General features: G+C 35.0%; 3 protein-coding genes and 3 long non-coding RNA genes across 11 annotated transcripts; 4 read left to right on the forward strand and 2 right to left on the reverse strand.

Moving 5' to 3' along the window:
• Positions 1 to 1,414: 1,414 nt before the first annotated feature.
• Positions 1,415 to 3,139, reverse strand: LOC107266227 (chromosome-associated kinesin KIF4A-like). The gene is made up of 4 exons (XM_025083492.1): positions 2,914 to 3,139; positions 2,333 to 2,771; positions 2,010 to 2,227; positions 1,415 to 1,918 (listed from the first exon to the last, which is right to left on the reverse strand). Exons 1-4 carry the CDS (start codon positions 3,137 to 3,139, stop codon positions 1,872 to 1,874), a joined length of 930 nt encoding a protein of 309 aa, XP_024939260.1. The 3' UTR covers positions 1,415 to 1,871.
• A 1,562-nt stretch (positions 3,140 to 4,701) lies between these two features.
• On the forward strand, positions 4,702 to 5,511 carry LOC107266229. Its single transcript, XR_001537362.2, has 3 exons — positions 4,702 to 4,947; positions 5,094 to 5,316; positions 5,393 to 5,511. It is a non-coding gene; the product is annotated as an uncharacterized LOC107266229 (long non-coding RNA).
• LOC107266228 lies at positions 5,202 to 8,635 on the reverse strand. Of its 3 annotated transcripts, XR_003059287.1 has the most exons (4): positions 8,498 to 8,635; positions 6,877 to 7,109; positions 5,574 to 5,738; positions 5,202 to 5,331 (listed from the first exon to the last, which is right to left on the reverse strand). It is a non-coding gene; the product is annotated as an uncharacterized LOC107266228 (long non-coding RNA). The 3 variants fall into 3 exon arrangements; XR_003059286.1 differs by lacking the exon at positions 5,202 to 5,331 and having other exon boundaries at positions 5,448 to 5,738; XR_003059285.1 differs by lacking the exons at positions 5,202 to 5,331; positions 5,574 to 5,738 and having other exon boundaries at positions 6,244 to 7,109.
• LOC112494138 lies at positions 7,621 to 8,959 on the forward strand. Its single transcript, XR_003059288.1, has 3 exons — positions 7,621 to 8,367; positions 8,514 to 8,757; positions 8,884 to 8,959. It is a non-coding gene; the product is annotated as an uncharacterized LOC112494138 (long non-coding RNA).
• Positions 8,960 to 9,009: 50 nt separating this feature from the next.
• Positions 9,010 to 14,551, forward strand: LOC107266231 (probable serine/threonine-protein kinase clkA). Of its 2 annotated transcripts, XM_025083484.1 has the most exons (7): positions 9,010 to 9,538; positions 9,643 to 9,853; positions 10,099 to 10,540; positions 10,705 to 11,066; positions 11,723 to 11,909; positions 12,004 to 13,593; positions 13,685 to 14,551. In XM_025083484.1, the coding sequence occupies exons 4-7, from the start codon at positions 11,030 to 11,032 to the stop codon at positions 13,965 to 13,967; spliced, it is 2,097 nt and encodes a 698-aa protein (XP_024939252.1). In that variant the 5' UTR covers positions 9,010 to 9,538; positions 9,643 to 9,853; positions 10,099 to 10,540; positions 10,705 to 11,029; the 3' UTR covers positions 13,968 to 14,551. The 2 variants fall into 2 exon arrangements, with proteins under 2 accessions (XP_024939252.1, XP_015591999.1); XM_015736513.2 differs by lacking the exon at positions 9,010 to 9,538 and having other exon boundaries at positions 13,682 to 14,551.
• A 43-nt stretch (positions 14,552 to 14,594) lies between these two features.
• LOC107266233 lies at positions 14,595 to 18,841 on the forward strand. Of its 3 annotated transcripts, XM_015736524.2 has the most exons (10): positions 14,617 to 14,691; positions 14,783 to 14,855; positions 15,124 to 15,427; positions 15,508 to 15,587; positions 17,007 to 17,190; positions 17,821 to 17,883; positions 17,971 to 18,105; positions 18,171 to 18,363; positions 18,436 to 18,571; positions 18,643 to 18,841. In XM_015736524.2, the coding sequence occupies exons 2-10, from the start codon at positions 14,852 to 14,854 to the stop codon at positions 18,672 to 18,674; spliced, it is 1,131 nt and encodes a 376-aa protein (XP_015592010.1). In that variant the 5' UTR covers positions 14,617 to 14,691; positions 14,783 to 14,851; the 3' UTR covers positions 18,675 to 18,841. The 3 variants fall into 3 exon arrangements, with proteins under 3 accessions (XP_024939257.1, XP_024939258.1, XP_015592010.1); XM_025083489.1 differs by lacking the exon at positions 14,783 to 14,855 and having other exon boundaries at positions 14,595 to 14,691; XM_025083490.1 differs by lacking the exon at positions 14,783 to 14,855 and having other exon boundaries at positions 14,595 to 14,691; positions 18,201 to 18,363.
• Positions 18,842 to 18,970: the final 129 nt, after the last annotated feature.

Consider the following 18,970-nt stretch of genomic DNA (forward strand, 5'->3'; position numbering starts at 1 on the left):
AGATTCTTCCTGCATTTAATTTTACATTAATGTTGTTACATTCATTCTGTCTTTTTGTAATTATAAACACAATTCAACTGTTGGCCAATAATAATGATGGATTCTTTTATTTTATTATGGAAGATCCGATGCCGTGGAGTAAAATAACGGGAAATCCTCGGCGTTGCCTCGACATATTTTATTTTTTCGTTAGTATTTATAAAGAACTATCTGGTAATAATTATCCTTGGATATACATATAACCTTTGCATGAAGTCAGAAGTGATGACTCTACTTGGAGTCTTCACTGCAACTGCAGGTTGCAGTTTACCAGTTGTGTTCAAATGCCATAGTAATAACATCACGATCCAAATGTGATATTTCATGCTGAGGAGGATCAGAATACTGTGATTAGGTTTGAGAAAAAATTGGAACTTGGAAGAATTTCAATTGGCCATCAATCTTGATAACCAGGGATAATCCTTAGTAATATACATATATCAAGTATAATTATTATTGTCGCTCTTGATATGTAAAAGATAATAGGTGAAAATTATGAGATTAATATATGAATTGTTCGAGTTGTGTTTAATCGATAATTTGAATCGTGATAAATGATATCTTTAAAATTTATCTTTAAAATAGAAGTGTCTGATTGGGTTAGGTTACACAATTAAACAATACCTTAATAATTACTTTTTGATTCGTGTATACTCTGTATAAATCTCATATCGTTTTCCATTGGCAGAACTTCCTTGAACCGAGTTCAAGGAGACCCTGGCCCGCTTTTTCAACGTGGTTCAATGCATAAACTCCGTTTATCTTTAAAATAGAAGTGTCTGATTGGGTTAGGTTACACAATTAAACCGAGTTTATGCAGTGAATCGCGTCGAAAAAAACGGGTGTACGCCCGTTTTTTCCGACGTGATTTAGGCCTGGCTCAATTTTTTAAATATAGTTTTAAGATAGGGTAACTAGAATTTAAATTTCGATTAACGTCGGAGGAAATGAGCAGCAGTCCTACGTACTGCTTGAAAAACTTGGAGAACTAAATTGCTCATGTACGCCCGTTTTTTTCCGACGTGATTTAGGCCTGGCTCAATTTTTTAAATATAGTTTTAAGATAGGGTAACTAGAATTTAAATTTCGATTAACGTCGGAGGAAATGAGCAGCAGTCCTACGTACTGCTTGAAAAACTTGGAGAACTAAATTGCTCATTGGTCAAAGTCGTTTCTCATGAAAGACTTAACCAATGGGTTGTCTGTTATTTTAAACGTACCATTGTCCGAGACAGATGTGAAGGCGCCTTTAGGCTAAAGTATGTTTGTATAATCAGATTAAAAATAATTTATAGTTACATTTTCTACGCGTTTATACTTTAAACTAATTAATTTTTGAAATCTACAATAATACAAATATTATCGAACCATGAAATGTGAATATATGCGCATCATTTATTTATTTACGTAGATATATTTTTATGTACGTAGTACAATTCAAATTCTTATACATCCGTTACTTTTCAACTGTCGAGAGAGTCTTGTAGCTTTGTCGAGCATGGTGAAAAATTGTTGAATTCTTTGTATAATTGAAGTATTCTATAATTTTTAAGATTATAGCTTCAGAATTACCAATTGCAATATTCGGAAAAAGTATTAAATGAAATAAAGATTCACTAATCACTTACATAAACAGTACATAGTACAGCAAGTAGACAGTGCAAAATAAACGTAACAGACCATTTCTAACAAGTTGGTCTGTACTTTTAAACGAGTAAGATATTGAAACAGGCTGAATTAAGAAGTTATCCCAGGGTAGTCATACGACTAAAAAATTAGGCGCTTCATAATTTTCAAATGAAACAATTTTGATCAATCAGAAACTTTGTTTCCTAAGGTTTCTGACAAATACCCCAAGCTACATAAAATTGTATAAAATCTGAAATCAGAAACAATCTGAAACATATTTTTTTTCTGATACTAACCAGCTGGACTGACACAAGCTATCATCAATGTTATGGAGTTACCACCTAGAGAGTCTTGCAGTAATCGCGTGAGCTTACTGTCTCGGTAGCCAATATACGTTGATTTACCCTCACCCAGTAAGGATATAACATTTCCTAAGGCAAGCAGCCCTTTGTTTATGTTGACGCCTTCTTTGAAACGTTCGCCAGTTGCTCCAGTTTTTTTACTTCTTTCGGAACCTGCTAAATCTACTAGATGGAATTTAGCAATTGTTGCGCTGTTGCTGATTGAATAGGACACATAAAATTTTATTAGAAGATTGTAATGGAATAATACAATATTTATTCAAAGCAAAACTTTTATTAAAGCTACTATGATGTCTACTTACGGATCGCCCTTCTTTTCCTGTCGAATATAAATTGTGAAAATTGCATGGCTTCGACTACTATGAGCATTCATAGCTGTCGCACCTGTTGCGCGACGCAGTGAACCTCGTGTGAGGCATTCAAAAGTTTCAGTTATATTATTAACTTCAATTTCTGTTAAACCAGATACGGTGATGCCCTTTACAGAATCTTCTCTAATGTCGACAATACATTGACTGCGTGGCTTATCCATTAAAAGATCATAGAGCTGCTCCTGATACAGCTCCAGGAAAGAAATTGAGACTTTTATGTCATACTCCTGTTTTGCTTCTGATATTTTAAATATATCTTGAATAGCACGAGGAATTACACCCATGTTTGGTCCACCGTTGTAACAAGTTCCCATTGAATGGGTTTTCCCACTACCTGTCTGGCCATAGGCTAAGATCGTTACATTATACCCTAAACAATAACAATGTTAGAATTTGATTGAAGAAATTATTATAGCATAGATAAAACAGTACTTTGACATTAATACAAAGTATACTACTTGTGGCTCTTTTTACATTAATACAATCTCTTAATACAAAATACATCAATTTACCTTTGAAAATATTGTCCACCATTCCTTTGACAGCAGTATTATAGAAATCCTCTTGTTCAATATCAGCCCCAAAGACATGATTGTATGTAAAAGATTTTTCTGTGCCCCGCAATTGTACCTGTGGTTCACCCGGAACAACATCAAGACATACTTGGCACCCTGTATTAATTTCAGATTGCACCAATGGACGTATTCTGACAGCAACTTGTACACACTCATGAGCCATCTGTAGTAATGAAATTATTTACTGTTTAGATGTTACAATTTTTATTTAAGTAACTGATTTTATACAATTTTATGTAGCTTGGGGTATTTCTCAGAAACCTTAGGAAACAAAGTTTCTGATTGATCAAAATAGTTTCATTTGAAAATTATGAAGCGCCTAATTTTTTAGTCGTATGACTAACCTGGGATAACTTCTTAATTCAGCCTGTTTCAATATCTTACTCGTTTAAAAGTACAGACCAACTTGTTAGAAATGGTCTGTTACGTTTATTTTGCACTGTCTACTTGCTGTACTATGTACTGTTTATATAAGTAATTAGTGAATCTTTATTTCATTTAATACTTTTTCCGAATATTGCAATTGGTAATTCTGAAGCTATAATCTTAAAAATTATAGAATACTTCAATTATACAAAGAATTCAACAATTTTTCACCATGCTCGACAAAAAAAGACAGAATGAATGTAACAACATTAATGTAAAATTAAATGCAGGAAGAATCTCATGGCTTCTTATAGTTACGCCACAGCTTCCTATATATTCACTGTTACAGAAACCCGGTAGCCGTGAAAAAAAAATGGCTGTTCATACGTTATATGTACTGGTACAAACCATGTAATAATTGCGAGAGACAGCTTCTGCTGCATAAGTAGCGACATAATGAAATAATCGTGTCTACTGTGAGATCCTAGTTGTCCTCCCACGACGCTTTATACTTTGGTAATGACGCTTCGTCATATTTATAAAACTAGAAATCCACACTCTCCGGATCAAAGCTATGATGAGTTTCCTTCAATCTCGTATTTCCGTATCGCGGGGTTAGTATATGTATAAATACATATATGTATATTTGTCTTGTTTTCATATAATTCAACTTCCTGGTACTTGTGCAATGACAACCCAGCATCTTCTTAGGCATCACTGAATTATATTACACAATGTAGAAGAAGAAAACAGTCTATGATATATTGTATGAAACTGCTCTAATTAATAATAATAGTTTTGAAATTTTGTAGAATCTAAAACAGTATTAAAAATGCTAAAAGAATTAATGTATTTAATTAAATATAGCAATCAATCATATCTCTTATTTCTCAATATATACATATATTATATCTAACACATTTGACTCCAACAATAACGTTCACTTTTAAGAATTGAATTTGATTTGAATTATCAAACGCTCGTTCGTAGACAATAATACAAAACAATGGTCTTTCTTCTGTGTCATGAAAAATATTCGATACATCTGAGGAAGACGCCCATTATTATAATTATTTCAAGCGTTGACGCAAGCGTTTGCTTTTTGGCCAATCTTGTAATACAACTTCGTAGCACGAACAATGAAAGGAATTTACGGAAACATGGCGTATATCCGATTTAATTATAATACAACCTTATCGGCAAAATATGAACGTGTACCTGTTCACGTATGTGTTGGACCCTACCAAAGACTTACCCAACGGATAAACCTGTTCGGAGAAAGTAAAATTGCGAAAGAGTAACGCATAAACGATGCGATCCAAGTTCGTTGCTAAAAGATACCATTGAACCTGAAAACACCAAAGTTACATATACATATACATATAATACAAAAGCCAAACAATATTTTTGTTGGTATAATCAAAAATACAACTCAAGCAAGAATATACTTGTTTTAGGAAATGACGGTAATATACGTGACAGCCTTACAATGCCCATGGATTCATGTACCTATATACTTTATTGAGAAACCGGGCGACAGGATTTCTTTTTGCAACAATCCTATCCTTGTACCAGATTCGAAAGACAATTGTAATATTTCTACCGGTACGTATGATCCTACTAACAAAATATATACAATAGATTTATATATAGTATAAATCTTTAACCACTCAATTACATACACCACATAGAACCTTCAGAGAAATGATATGATAAGGAATTAGGCAGTTTATTAATTATTATTCTATTAGGTGATTCAAATACGAAAAAGCTTCTAAAACAACTCATCACAAGTTCTTCATCCAAGCCAGAGATTATGGTTATGCAACATTTTCACAAGACCCATCCGCATTCGAATCCCGTGAACTGAACGTTCTACGGTGTCGTACAACCTGTATAAGTACAGGATTTTACTCTGGTGAGAGAATCACGAAATTGCACCATTTCTCACTAATGAACGTCCCTGCACATAGTGTACGTTGCCTGTGCCTGGATTATTCAAACAGAGAATACAAATACGTGGATTAATGATCCAATCATATTATTGCAGTGAAATACGTGTGTATGGATGTGCATTTATACGGAAGAAATTAAGGATTTTATCATAGGACTGGACACTCCGTGTGATTGGATATACGAAAAGATCAACTACGTTTTTCTCTTTGCTTTTTAATAATCGTTAATGCAACTTCACACGTACTGTCAACGTCGAGCACCCAGCGTGCACTCACCTGGCATTGTTATTCCAGCCGCACAACTAATTAGTCACGCAGCTCCCCTTGTCCCTTTGGAGTACTGCGAAAACTTCTCACGGGAATTGCGTATACGGCTCTACTCCCGTTGCGCAAATTACAGGCAAACGCGAACACAATAACGTAGGGAATTTCAGTAGCGCCCTGAAGACATATATTGCTCGTTAGTGTATATATATATAGTTAGTGTGTGTATATATATATATTATATGTGTATAGTATAGTATATCTGTAAGCATTCATTTGAAAGTATATAGATATGTATATATATATAGACACATACGTAAAGATTCTTGAATTACACACTTTTTGATACATTAATGGAGTGTTTATACGTTAAACGAGGGCACTGTAGCAGTGCGTAAGGATAAGTATATATATGCGTATTAGGGCATACGCACAGTACGTAAGATTTTAGCGCGTAAGACAGGCATTTCAGAGGTGAAAGTTATTCCGTCTCTTGCGAATGAGCTGCAGCTATGACCTGCGATTATAAATTTTTTTAGCACGGCTATGTTAGTCTTACGCGACGTAGAGGCTTTTAAATAAATTTGACTAAGGAATCTAGAAAGTGTCTTCGTATGCATAAAGAGGATATAGTGTGATTAATAATGGGTCGCTATGAAGTAGTCATGTAAAAATCTGGAGATAATGTTATCTCTGTGCCAAAGATATATTTTTGATTTTATTCTAAAGAAACAGAAATAATAATACTTGGAACGAAGTGTCTTCTTAAAGATACATAATACGTATACAGATACACTGTACCGAACATACAAATTACATTTAATTAAAGTTCAATTATGGATTGCTTTTCAATCTACAATAAAAGCCGATAATCGTCTCTCAGGAACGAGAAAGTTTTACATGGGAATGTTAACGATTAGCTACCGTTAATGAATCACTCATAATTTTCCAGATGAGTTGATACTCAGCCTGTTGGTAGACAGTCCCAAGAAAAACTATATAAATTGAATATGAAGGATATTCTAAAAAAATATTTCAACTTCTGTCATTGTGCCAATAATGAAATTAAGGTATATACAAAACATTGGAATATATGTAACAAACACGTATCCTTATATTTATAACGTACGTATTCCATCCACAGTAAAAGCTCTAGAGCAAAAGTGATATGGGCAAATGATATCCCATAAAGAGCAAAGAATGCTGCCATTAAAGAGAACTCGTGCTCGCTCGAGCCAACTAATGAATTTCCAGTAAGGAAGTTGTCGATAAACTAGAACGAATATATATACATATATTAAGTGTAAATCTTTACATTTTCAAGATGATCGGACAGTTGTTCGATACTCGACTGCTCGATACCAGTCTTCTTGTTCGAAACCCGATTTCGAACCGGGATGCGGTACTCCGGGGTCTCAAGTTGTTGGCTTTCACTTTCTCACGTGGAGATGAGGCCTTACCGTCTTCAACTTCTGAGGAGCGTCTTCGTCGAGCATGCACGGATTACGAGTAACGTTACTATATAACGTTAGAAGCCCAGCATCTATACTAGAAATTAAATGCAAGCTATAATGAGATTACTATAGGTAGTTACATATATAAATAAGCTACGTAACATTATATATCGAATAGTATATCATTGATTGCTGCGACATCCTGTTGTAAGAGTGGAGTTGATATACACTGTATATAGTATACTATAGGATAAGTACGATGCTGTTTATCAGATAAAATAGCGACATGCAACATTACCGTATTGCTTCATTGAACGTATCAGATATACAATTCCCTGGTGGGTCTGTGGCTGCTTCGTGGAATGTGAACAATTTTTATTGCGTATGACTGAAGACGCCTGATGAATTTCAATTGTATTAAAATAAACGTTCGAAAACTATTTTGGTTGAACAGCTCTTTACCCTGTATCGTATAATCATATCGTTTATTCTTGCTGATAGGGTACAACGTGAATCAATTGAATATCTTTTTTCTTATCTACCTATATACGTGTAGTCTGCATGTTGAAAAATATCAGTTATAAAATTACGCGCAGTATGTACCATTGACCGTAAGGTTGTAATAATTGTGAAACAGTATATGCATACCCATCATTAGCCGTTCACTTGAGATCACTAATCTCCAGCTCAAAGGCCGTCAGCTTCTAGTCCATCAGCCTAACTCCAAGTTATACTCAATGCTTATATATCTATCCAGTCTAAAGATTCACATTTAGGCATTACCCATTGTATTTTTGAATTACGAAGTAGCCAATAGCCATTTTCTCATAATGACTGCTCGTATTTGCAACATAATACTGAGGCGAGCATTGAACGTACATAGACTAGTCAATACAGTAGCATATAACGGTAGAGACAGAGTTATATACAGTCTGCTTGCATACAGGATCTCCATTAGTAAAGGGATCAAGAGAGTAGCCGGATTTCCTATTGTAAAGGCACAAGGAGCATTTCTCTTAAAAATCAATTTCCAACAAGAATATAACGATAGATAGGATCTTTAGAGAATGGTACGTGTATCCTATACATATATATATATACATATATACATAGATTCTATATAAGATACTAATACTTGTAACATACAGTACTAGTAATTTAAACTGCCATAGGTAGAAGTTATTGCCAGCGCATCGTACTTTCACTAGTTCGAATTCGTATAAAGTTGGTCGGCGTGTTATTAGCCATATTTCAAGGCTGACCTATCAGCGTACAGATCGTTAGTAGGATTCTGCCTGACGGAAGAGGGATATGTACTCGCATACACTTAGCACGCTTATCCATCCGCTTAAGTAAGACCTACAGCCTCCTATTGTAGATTGGAATTTAAATATGGTATAGGTTATGTTGATCGGAGGGATCGGAGTAATGTTTTCTTATCAAATATATAGCCTCTGTGGTATTACTTAATGTCAGACTCACTCAGTAATCCTTACAGAGTCAGAAGATCTTTGTACAGAGGAACACGATCTTCTCATCCTCAACGTCGATCGTTCGGCAGGTCTGACCTTTTGAAGTTTGCTGTTTACTTTCTCCGACTAGCGATTCTCGTCGTGGCCCATCTTGGAGGAAGGTCGAGACCTTCAACCTTTTACCCAAGTACTCGTGGACGGGAAACGTATTCCTTTGGGATACTGATGCTCTGGTTAATTCAACTTGCTGTAACAGTTAACTAATGTCAGGTTGTTATACTCTCTATGTAATAATTGTAATCTATGCAATTACTGTGGGAGTATATGTTATTATTTGTCCAGTAATCGTTTGCGGATACACCTGGTGGATATATGCCGTGATATTCTTATTTTCAGGAGCTTCTTCCCTGGACGGTGTCTTGGTGTAAATATACTAGATGTTAATATCTATGGGGGAAGAGGGGGGGGGGGGAAGGAGTTGTACTTACAAGACAACTTTCGCCCTCCAAGGCTGAGAAGATTCCTGGTGTCAGGCTCATCGCGCGTAATGGAACCATCGGTCGGTCATTGGAAACGTAATGGCTGACTTGTTAATTACTGGATGAGAATTCTTGGCTAATCATGAAATACTGCTCGCCATAAGGAACTTGTGGCGCATATCTGTATACGTGTTTTCATTCATGTTCGTTGTACTGACGTGATAATGGAATCTGGTGGATATTGTAATGCCTAGGGAAAGTGACAATTCTGATACGACGTAGATGCCAGAAGATGTTTGAAAATACAATGGCACACTTCGTCATTATTATTGTTGTCCATTGCGAGGACAGAAAATTATGAAATTCTAAGGAGACCCTCTACGTTCACCGGTATATTTTCCCACGGCAAAGGAGAGTGGGTCCTCGATAATGAAGCCGATCAACTTGCGCTGAATATTTCATGAAAATGCGACCTCGTCACGCCATTTATTATCATTCGATGTGCATCAGGAATCCTGGAATGGCAGAAAATTTTTAATCAGTTTTTAGACTAATTTTATATATACATAAAAGTGAGTCCTTGTCATATGGTAGTAAAAAGTTTGGTTCACCGTCCTAAAAATAATTACGAACATTTTACTAAATGATTTCATTTTTGATTTCCTTGTACAAAAAGAAGAATGGCTAGTGAACTATGATTTTTGCCAGTTACAAAGAATACTGATGAGTCAATACTAATTTTCGTGACATCCGGGATAGAACTCAAGGCAAATTTTTTCCCAAGATCAGAAGACACTAGCGATGATGAGCTGTTCGTTTGGAGGCAACTTTTGAATTGGACGGTTACGAAAGTACAATTGGTGTTGACCTCGATCTTCAAGCTACAGGTGAATCTGCCTACACGAATTTTATGACCACTCTAATTTTTTTTATACTCCCATTGTATTATTCTTGTCTATTTTTTTTATTTTACCTCAATTGTATCTACATTATCATTAATTTACTTTGTGCCCCTTCAAAGGAGTCTTCTGTCGGTAGCAAAAATATAGTACCATTATCTGAATCACTTAAAATCTTAGTAGTCAATGTGACTACTATTTTTATAATAATTCTCTGCAATGTTGGAATGCAGTACAGCACTCCCATGGCGATTCAAGATGCCAGAAGATGTCGGCAACGCATGTTACAGTAATAAGGGCGTAGGAGCAAGAAAACTAAACAATAAATCTCAAGTGCGGACATAAAGCTAGACATCGTGCTAATTGTTCAATGGCGTAATTCCAGAAGGTGGAAAAGGATAAAGAAGAAAGAATTTTAAGAAGGAAGAAAAAGTAAACGATTGAGTCCAATGGTTCAGGCACCGCCTTGTCAAAAGTTTTTTTATCTAAGGTGGAAAGGAGGAAGACATAGGCAAGACTTGCCTAATGGGAAGTCGCGCTTTTACGTATCACGAATGACACTTTCTTTTGGCACTCCCTTCTCGGTAATTCAATGGAAAGTGCCATATTTTTCTACGATAAGCCACGCCCACGTGTTCAAAGTTGTGTGTGATGATCTTCGCGAAAGTCATACGTGTACGTATCTATTACACAGTATATAACTATAATAAAAAAAAATGGAAGAAAAAAGATATTCATTAATTGACAATTGTTATAACGGCTGAAATAAGAGAATTTGTACTGATTATCATATGGGGAAATTCTTCGATATTGTTAATTTGATTTATTTTATCTTACAGACGATTAGACATTTTTCCGGGTCTGACTTCCTAAGATGAGGACTTCCGACCCTTTGCAAGTAGCAAGGGTATCAAATGACGTAACGAAACGTTACGTCTCTCGTACGTTCTCCTGGTGCCCCTACCTGGGCTACCACATCCTCCCAGAATGCAGATGTTCTCCGTCCCATCTCTAGCTCCTCTTCGACGACCCGTTCTCCGCCAGGACCACAGTCGCATCCCCGAGTTTCATTGAGACGGTACATCAAAGGAAAAATAAGTCATCGTCCGAGTCGTGAAAGTGAAAATACACTTTGCCATCTCGAATCGCATCTAAGTGGACGTCATGCCTATTTACAAGACCTCGCTGGTCATCGCTTTGGGTATGTAAACGTAGAGATTTAATTAGACCCTTTGATAACATTCATTGTTTAAGAAAAAGAGACAACATGAATTATCGTATATTAAGAAAAAGAAATGATAATGCGAATTTCATATATATAGAATTTTAATAAAACTTGATTAATTCCTACTGAATACTGATTATAATTTCTTTTAAATAAATAAAAAATATGTTATTTTAATCGACTTACAACGATCAGACTGGATTATTATTTTCTCAAAAGTTGCAGTCTATAGAGTTTTTGTATCAATCGTTTTATTATAATTTGAATTTTTTATTTTCAATTTTCATTTTCACGCATGAACATCGCGATTTCTCGCGTTCTTGGTAAATGCGAACGACAGTACATATACGATGCAATTTGCTAGAACAGTGCGTGCTTTTAGAATTGCGTGGATATCTCACCTATTATGTAGATTCTGATTAGAAAGGTTTATCCACATCCGGCGACTATCACGCTCGGATCTCCATGAACCGTGAAAACGCATATAGAATACCTCCATATACGAAGCGTGCTATCTCATCCATATAGACATTATATTCGATTTTCCTCACAATATAAATATATAGCACATACTAGAAAGACTAATGCCAGTAAGTTTCACTGTACTCTATGAACAATATAAATCTGTACAGCCGCGATATTTTGGAGCTGCAGTTTGGCTCTTCAGCGACCACCACCACGATACTCTCAACAGTACATGCCGGACACTTCCTTCACCTGCCGGAATAAGATCGTCGGAAGTTACTACGCCGATCCGGAAACCGACTGTCAGCTTTTCCACGTCTGTGTTTCGGTAGCAGGTAGCATCCAAGATTACAGGTGTGTACATCCTGTAATTAATTAAGATCTGTTTTAACCTCCATTTTGTGGTACCGTAACAAGACAAATTATTTAATAATTTATTTCACCTCAGATTCCTCTGCCCAAATGACACCGCCTTTGATCAAGAGAGCCAGACGTGTGCTGATTGGTACGACGTGGATTGCGAGGCTGCCACCCTCTACTACGCCAGCGACAACTTTGACCTCTATAGACTTGGTTCCGGTCTGGAGTCCTTACATTATGATAGCATTCGCAACGATGTTGAACCTCAGGATCATCTGCAGCGCAGCGAGACCAGTGACGCTGTCCGGTCGTCAGCTAATAACTTGAACAGAGTAGCATCCAACAATGGTTACAGTGGAAATGCGAATAGCAATAGCAATGCTAATAATAACAAGGAGATATTCCGTGGAAGCAGCAGCAGCAATTTTTACAGCAGCAGAAACAACGGCAAGGAGGACGATTACGACAACGAGAAGGCCTACCGCGAGGAGAATGTCCAAGAGCCAAGGAAGAAGGTCGGTGTGAGGAAACTTGCCAGGAAACAACAGTACAATGGTAATCAAAATAATATAAACAACAACAGCAATAACAACAATTACTCTCCTTCGACAACCATTGCACCACCTTCTGCCGCGCAGAACCCGAGTGGGTTTAATAATGGAAATTATTACAATGGGAATAATAATTTTAACAATCAGAGGGTAACGAACTTTGCTTCTTCGACAACTGCACGCCCCGTTAGTTCACAGGAGAATTACAACAGGAACCAAAATACTCCAAAGTACAACACCCCTACGTCTACCAATAGACCTACGACTAATTATCAAGAAACGTACAGCAGTTATCAATCCCCAAGTACAACTGTTAGAACGACTGAATATAATAATTATAATGGTAATGGATACAACAGTAATACACAGGGTGCGACTAACTACAATCAAAGTCCTACTACGACTGTAAGACCCAATAACTATAATAGCAGAAACAACAACAACAAGAATAATAATGAACAAGGATTCACCAATCAGTATAATCAATTTAATCAACAAAGCCAATCCACTACTATTCAATCGAGCACTAATTATCAACAGAATGATTATACAAATTATCAGCACAGAAATTACAACAACATTCAACGTAGCTCTAGTTCCAATCCCTTTCAAACAACAACAGCAGCTTCTACTTTCTACGATAACTACAGCAGCGGTAGCAATTACAACGCCAATAATAACGGACAGTACAACAGAGTTAGCAGCTCAACCATTACCAGGCAAGAACCTGCCCAAACAACAACAAAATACTTTACTAATAACTATGCCGGAAGTAGTTACGTCCCGACAACGTACAGTCCTACAACTAAAAAGTATTTGAACAACGACAACGTTCAAGCGCAGACTAAAGTCAGAGGTAGTGACCGCTACAACTCACAGTTGACTGACAATGGTCAGTACTTTGATAAAACACAAGGAGAAAAATCCACTCAGTACTACGATTCTACAAGGGCAACAAAAAAACCTGTGCAGTACAACAACTATGATAATAGTGGAAAATACTATGAGAGCAGTACAAGCAACTATAACAACTATGACTATAATAAATCTTCTCCTGGTATTGGCTTCAGTCCAGCTAGCATCAATCATCTTGCTGAATCTCCCAAGACAACAACACCTGCCCCCAGGTACTTTGAAATTCATAGAGACACAGTCTGTAGAAAAAAAATATACTACAAGTGTTATTATTGTTTAATATTTTTTCTTTTGTAATAGAAGAAGTCCAGGACCCAGTACTTACAGTCCGAGTACTTTCAGCGCCAATACACAAAGGCCACAACAATCCCAAACAACAGCAAGAGGTGCTACATTTGTTAGTGGATCTGCCAGGCCTTTCTCTACAACAAAATCTCTGGATGCTACAACAGCAAAACCGAAATCCACTAAAAAGAATGATTATGATTATGCCTATTATGATAACGCCGGAACATTAGAATATGATGGTCTAGATTTAGAGCATGTTAATGATAATAAGGAGTCCTCGAAAATCGCAAGGAATTAATCACGTTTTTTCGTAAGTTGTCTTCGAGTTCCTAAGGAAGCTGTACTACTTTGCTAATAGGTTTCCGAGGAACTTGTATGTACAAGAATCGGTCTTTGATTAGACAATGGGAAAGGCCATTGACCAATCCTCGTGGAAATTTGGATTCATGTTTTCATACAATTTACCATAAGGAAAAGTTTTTGTTTTGTTAGATAGATAAACTTTTTTGTATTAGCCATCCGTTCAAACTACACACTAGGCATCAACCTACAGTCAAACTGGAGTAGAGTTTCCATACGGATCACACGTTAGGTTGGGGTCCTTGTGACCCCAGATGACCGTTAAGGGTTAATAATAATAATTGGACATGTTTGTTTATATTTCTTCGTTTCTCTCGTTTATCAGTATTGTAGATTATTGGACGAAGAGTTATTAATTGACAGGCACATTTGTGGCGAAATCTTTTTTAAATCGTTGAAACTTTCTTATTTTGTATATACCGAAACGTACACATAATTAGTAGTTTTTGATTTCGGTATTTTTACTGTCTGTACTGAATGTATATAGTATAAGTATTTTAAATAAAAAAGGCATTAAATAAATTCGTCCATTGATTCTTGTTCATTATGCTCTTTTTACTCATAGATGATGCCATGCAGAGACCAACTCTACACGCAATAACTACACGAACAATTTTCGATTCTTTACATGAGAGTAAGAAAGAAAAAGGTTTGGAGGAAAAGTAAGTGTTGATCATTTACATATTTCTACCAGGAAGATACATACACAAAACCTATTGAAATAAGAGAATGAATAAAAAAGAAATTTTTTAGAGATAGAAAATAAAATAAGAAAAACAGATTGAATCTTGATACCGAAGGTGGTAATATTGGAGGCGCAAAATGAGTGAGTGAATGTGGCGTAATATTTATTATAAAAGCTTTAAAAATGTCTAAATTTAAATTTAATTAAGCGTTGATTAAAAGAAACAAATTTGTTTTAGCCACTTATCTAATACTTTTGTTCAGTTTTCCTTTATGGTTTTGTTTATGTCACATAACCTAGAATTCCTATTCTTCTTTACGGAGTATTACTGATGTTGTCACATTACTGAATAATGGACATAGAATTCTATTTAATTTATGCATTAAATTGAATTTTATATTTATTGCAGATATGAGGCCCAACAGATATCGCAGCCATAAATCTCCTGAATCGCAAAAAAATACATGCAACACACAATGGTTGATCCAGCAAATGAGAAAAATGTCACATGAATTAAATGTACAGAAAAATATTTTTGATCATGAAATTCAAAGAATTTGTAGAAGAAGTCTTACGGACTGTGACAGACATTTATTTAGATTTCTATCTAGTCGTCATGAAAATTTCCAAACCATCGAAAGTAGATTATCGCTTATTTTAAATAGATTAAAAAAACGACTAGCACTTTTGAGGTCTAAAAATACTCGTGAAAGGTATGCATAGATATTTATGGGAAAAATTGGTCTCTAATTTGTGTTTCTTTAGGAAAAATAAATACATATTTTTCCTTTAGATTAGAGTCTTCAAGTAGGAGGAGCCTATCAGTCACAGATACAGAGCGCAGAGAAGTCAAAATAGTATATAGACAAGAGGGTAAAGTGATTCGTCTTTTTCCTTTTTTTTTTAATTGAACAGATTAATATATCTGATGGCAGCACTGAAGATATAACATGGTGAGATAGATATCTTGTATTCACAAAATATTCTCTGTCAAAGAAATATGAAGGAATATGCCTGTATTCTGGAGCATATTGATTTTAATTATAGTCACAGATCTAAAAGAAAGAAACAATACAACAAAGATGGCCAACAACAAATGAAGATCATTTACCATGAATCGTCTGTGGAAGAATTAAATTCACCAATTAAAGGCAATGACATGAACGTTTAATGAAGAATATTTTTATTCACTTTGGATCTAGCCTACTTGTAATGGCAGTACAAACTCTAGTAAAATTGTTAATTTTAGCACCAAGGGTATATTATTTACTTAAGATATACTTTCATAATTAACTAATTTCCACGTGGAACATATATATTCTTATTACAGTCAAAGAAGTTTCATGAAAAAGTATAGTACGACAATGGACAATGATCATCGATCAAGGAAGAGCAGCCACTGTGGATCGTCTATCGAAGAATCAATTTTATCATATTGAAGATACTTATGGATCAAGAGTTTTTATTCCACTGCAAACCTAATTCACATGGAGTTACATTATTGGAATAGGATATTTGTGTATGACGCAATGGCTGTAAGCTTAATAATTCTCTATATTAGCATATTGTTAGCATTGATATTTATTATCTTACTAGAAAACTTTGTAAGTGCAATGTTAAGCGGAACATTTAAGTAAACGCTTTACTGTTTCGAGTCTTGTTGAATCATCAGTTTCATTCTGAAAAAAAATATTCTTTAATTTTGATTTTACATTTCTATAAAGAAAAATTCTTCTAATAGTCAGCTTTCTATATTTATAACATTAGTTCCTATAGAATTTCATATAATTGTAACTTTTAAAGTTATTTTCAAAATACTCTATTCAAACTACAACCGGAAGATTTTGTGCATCTGGAAGATACAACAACCGGAAGAGTAAAATAAGGCGGTAAATGAAGATATTAAATCCGCAATAATGCCAAGTTCATCTAACTTCTTTTATTTGCATGATTTAATTCAATTGATCTTAATCAATTTGTCAGTACAGAATATTAACATCACGAAGATAATGCGAGTAAAGACTTGCGAAGAAACAGTATGAAACCGTCAGCATAAAATTAAAGAAGATTTATCAAATTCAAATGTTTTTGAAGATTTAAATGAGTTTATTTTTTTGTATTCTTACAAAAATGTCTTCTCGTCTAGAAGATATATAAACATTTTTTATGTATGATAATCATAGTAACCATCTCTTAAATTTAGAATGAATTTGACAGTTATAAGTTTCTTTGAACACTTGATTATATGAATGATTCCAGAGCGTTACTAATATAAATGAATGTTTATGATAGGAGAAGAAATTAGGCGGAAATCTGACCAGACTGAATTGAATGAAGATCAAGGTCAGATGGCTATACCTGGTACTTCTAAGGAAGATCAAAGATCATACTCCCATCAAGAAATTATAGGCTCTGAAAGTACAGCGACAAATCGTTCCCGCACACCTTCACGCGTGTCGATGGATAATAATTTTAGGTTTGTCAAAAATCTGCTCAAAACAATTATTATTGAACATTTATCTCAACAGTACCTGAAATTAGTTCTCTTAATCATTACATGCATCTATTCTTGAAGGCATTCGAAATTTCTTTACTATGACTTAGTGAAACCATGTTGTACTCTTAATAATTTCCTACAGATTTGCTAAAACTAAAATGCAGATGAAAGACTATAATTAACGTCAACATAAAAAATTAAAGTCATTGCTATTCCTTTGCAGTAATATTCTGAGTTTTTAACTTTGCTAATACTTACAAGCCTCTATAGTAATTTTCACAGGTTTATTTTTGACGATCTCAATAATCGTATGCTCTCTTTAATACTCGCGACCACAAATGATACTCCAACATGTGAAGATAAATTCATGTCAGTGATAATGATTACAAACGTAAGTCGTGCGCCTAAAATTCTGCGTTGAAGATAAAACTCAAGTAGGCATCTGTATGTTTTGTTCTGTCTAACGTCTAAAGAAGTTATTCTACTGAAGCCATAGTGATTCTAGTAATCTATAAATGTCCAATCATTATTACCTCCCCATTTGTTAATACAAAATTGTATATAGTGATTGCATGATCATAACACAAAATTTAATATATTTTCATAAAGACTGGAAGAAACTGAACATCCTCAGGAAAATTCAACACGTGGTGAAAGTCACATAAAGAAAAGGTAGGTTTTCTGCATATGTATATGTGTGATTGTTCCCTTCAAGTATCACTGCGTATCTCTCTTCTAGTAACTTCTTATTCCCTACAGTGTCAAGGAGTTGGAGAAAACAACGACAGCTATTCAATCTTCACGATCTAGATCCAGAGATCGTTCCCATTCTATAGAACAGCCAAGATTACGTACAGAAGAATATGAGCAAACTCGCAATGATAATCGTCAAAGGTTCATATTGTGAATCAAAAAAGTTAACTTTCAATTTATAATATTTTAATTTTATGTATGTATAGATCTTTGCGAGTGAGTGTGCCATCTTATAGATCTTATCAAGGAAGATCAAGAAATCTTTCAAATGGGAGACAGGAGAGATTTATAGAGAGAGAGAGAAATTGGAGTACAGAGAGAGATAGACCTTCCGTGAGAAGTTCGTCGGATCATTACAATAGACAGTACAATGTTATATTTGTACCGGTTAATTACGAGGTATGCATTGTAAACCTTTAAACACATAATCAATTAGGTTATTAGTAATATTTTAACCTTTATCATCAATAGGAAAATTACCCTTTTCATTGGAATCCAGGGTATGATTTGAATTATAATCCACCGCCACTTTATGGACCAGAAACATGGTACCCGTCTCACTATATGAGGGGTATCATGCCTAGAGGAAGTCGTGGGGGCAATAGAAGTAATACGTCATTATTTTAACTTTAGTTTTTTCTTGAAAATTATTATCTTTACATGATATCATTTTCGCAGGATTTCATCGATCATCTTCGCAAACATTTTGATGATGTACATCTTCAAGAGTTCACCTCCAGGATATTTCCTCTAAGCTTGCCATTTTCTGTTTATCTTACGAACTGTTTCATTATAAATATATGCATCCGCTACATATATATATATATGTTAACATCTTATATATTCTAGTGGAAATATAAGTTCTTCTATCATCTTCTATCTTTCCCTATTTTTTCTTTATTATTTACTTCCTTGATGCGTGATAGCGGCAAACAATTTATACTAATATTAATTGAGAAGTATGAAAATTGAAGCAATCGGAGAAAGAACATGACTGTTTTCGCTT

The sequence above is a fragment of the Cephus cinctus genome, unplaced genomic scaffold (genome assembly GCF_000341935.2).
Source record: "Cephus cinctus unplaced genomic scaffold, Ccin1 Ccin1_scaffold0306, whole genome shotgun sequence".
Lineage (NCBI taxonomy): Eukaryota > Metazoa > Arthropoda > Insecta > Hymenoptera > Cephidae > Cephus > Cephus cinctus.

Coding starts and splice junctions, on each gene's coding strand:
- LOC107266227 (XM_025083492.1), bottom strand. CDS start 3,139: ATGGCTCATGAGTGTGTACAAGTTGCTGTCAGAATACGTCCATTGGTG. Junction 2,772..2,913: donor GGTGGACAATATTTTCAAAG/GTAAATTGATGT, acceptor GTTATTGTTTAG/GGTATAATGTAACGATCTTA. Junction 2,228..2,332: donor CAGGAAAAGAAGGGCGATCC/GTAAGTAGACAT, acceptor CTATTCAATCAG/CAACAGCGCAACAATTGCTA.
- LOC107266231 (XM_015736513.2), top strand. CDS start 11,030: ATGCCTATTTACAAGACCTCGCTGGTCATCGCTTTGG. Junction 11,910..12,003: donor GGTAGCATCCAAGATTACAG/GTGTGTACATCC, acceptor ATTTCACCTCAG/ATTCCTCTGCCCAAATGACA. Junction 13,594..13,681: donor ACAACAACACCTGCCCCCAG/GTACTTTGAAAT, acceptor CTTTTGTAATAG/AAGAAGTCCAGGACCCAGTA.
- LOC107266233 (XM_025083489.1), top strand. CDS start 14,658: ATGAGAGTAAGAAAGAAAAAGGTTTGGAGGAAAA. Junction 15,588..17,006: donor AATAGTATATAGACAAGAGG/GTAAAGTGATTC, acceptor TGTTTATGATAG/GAGAAGAAATTAGGCGGAAA. Junction 17,884..17,970: donor GAAAGTCACATAAAGAAAAG/GTAGGTTTTCTG, acceptor TATTCCCTACAG/TGTCAAGGAGTTGGAGAAAA.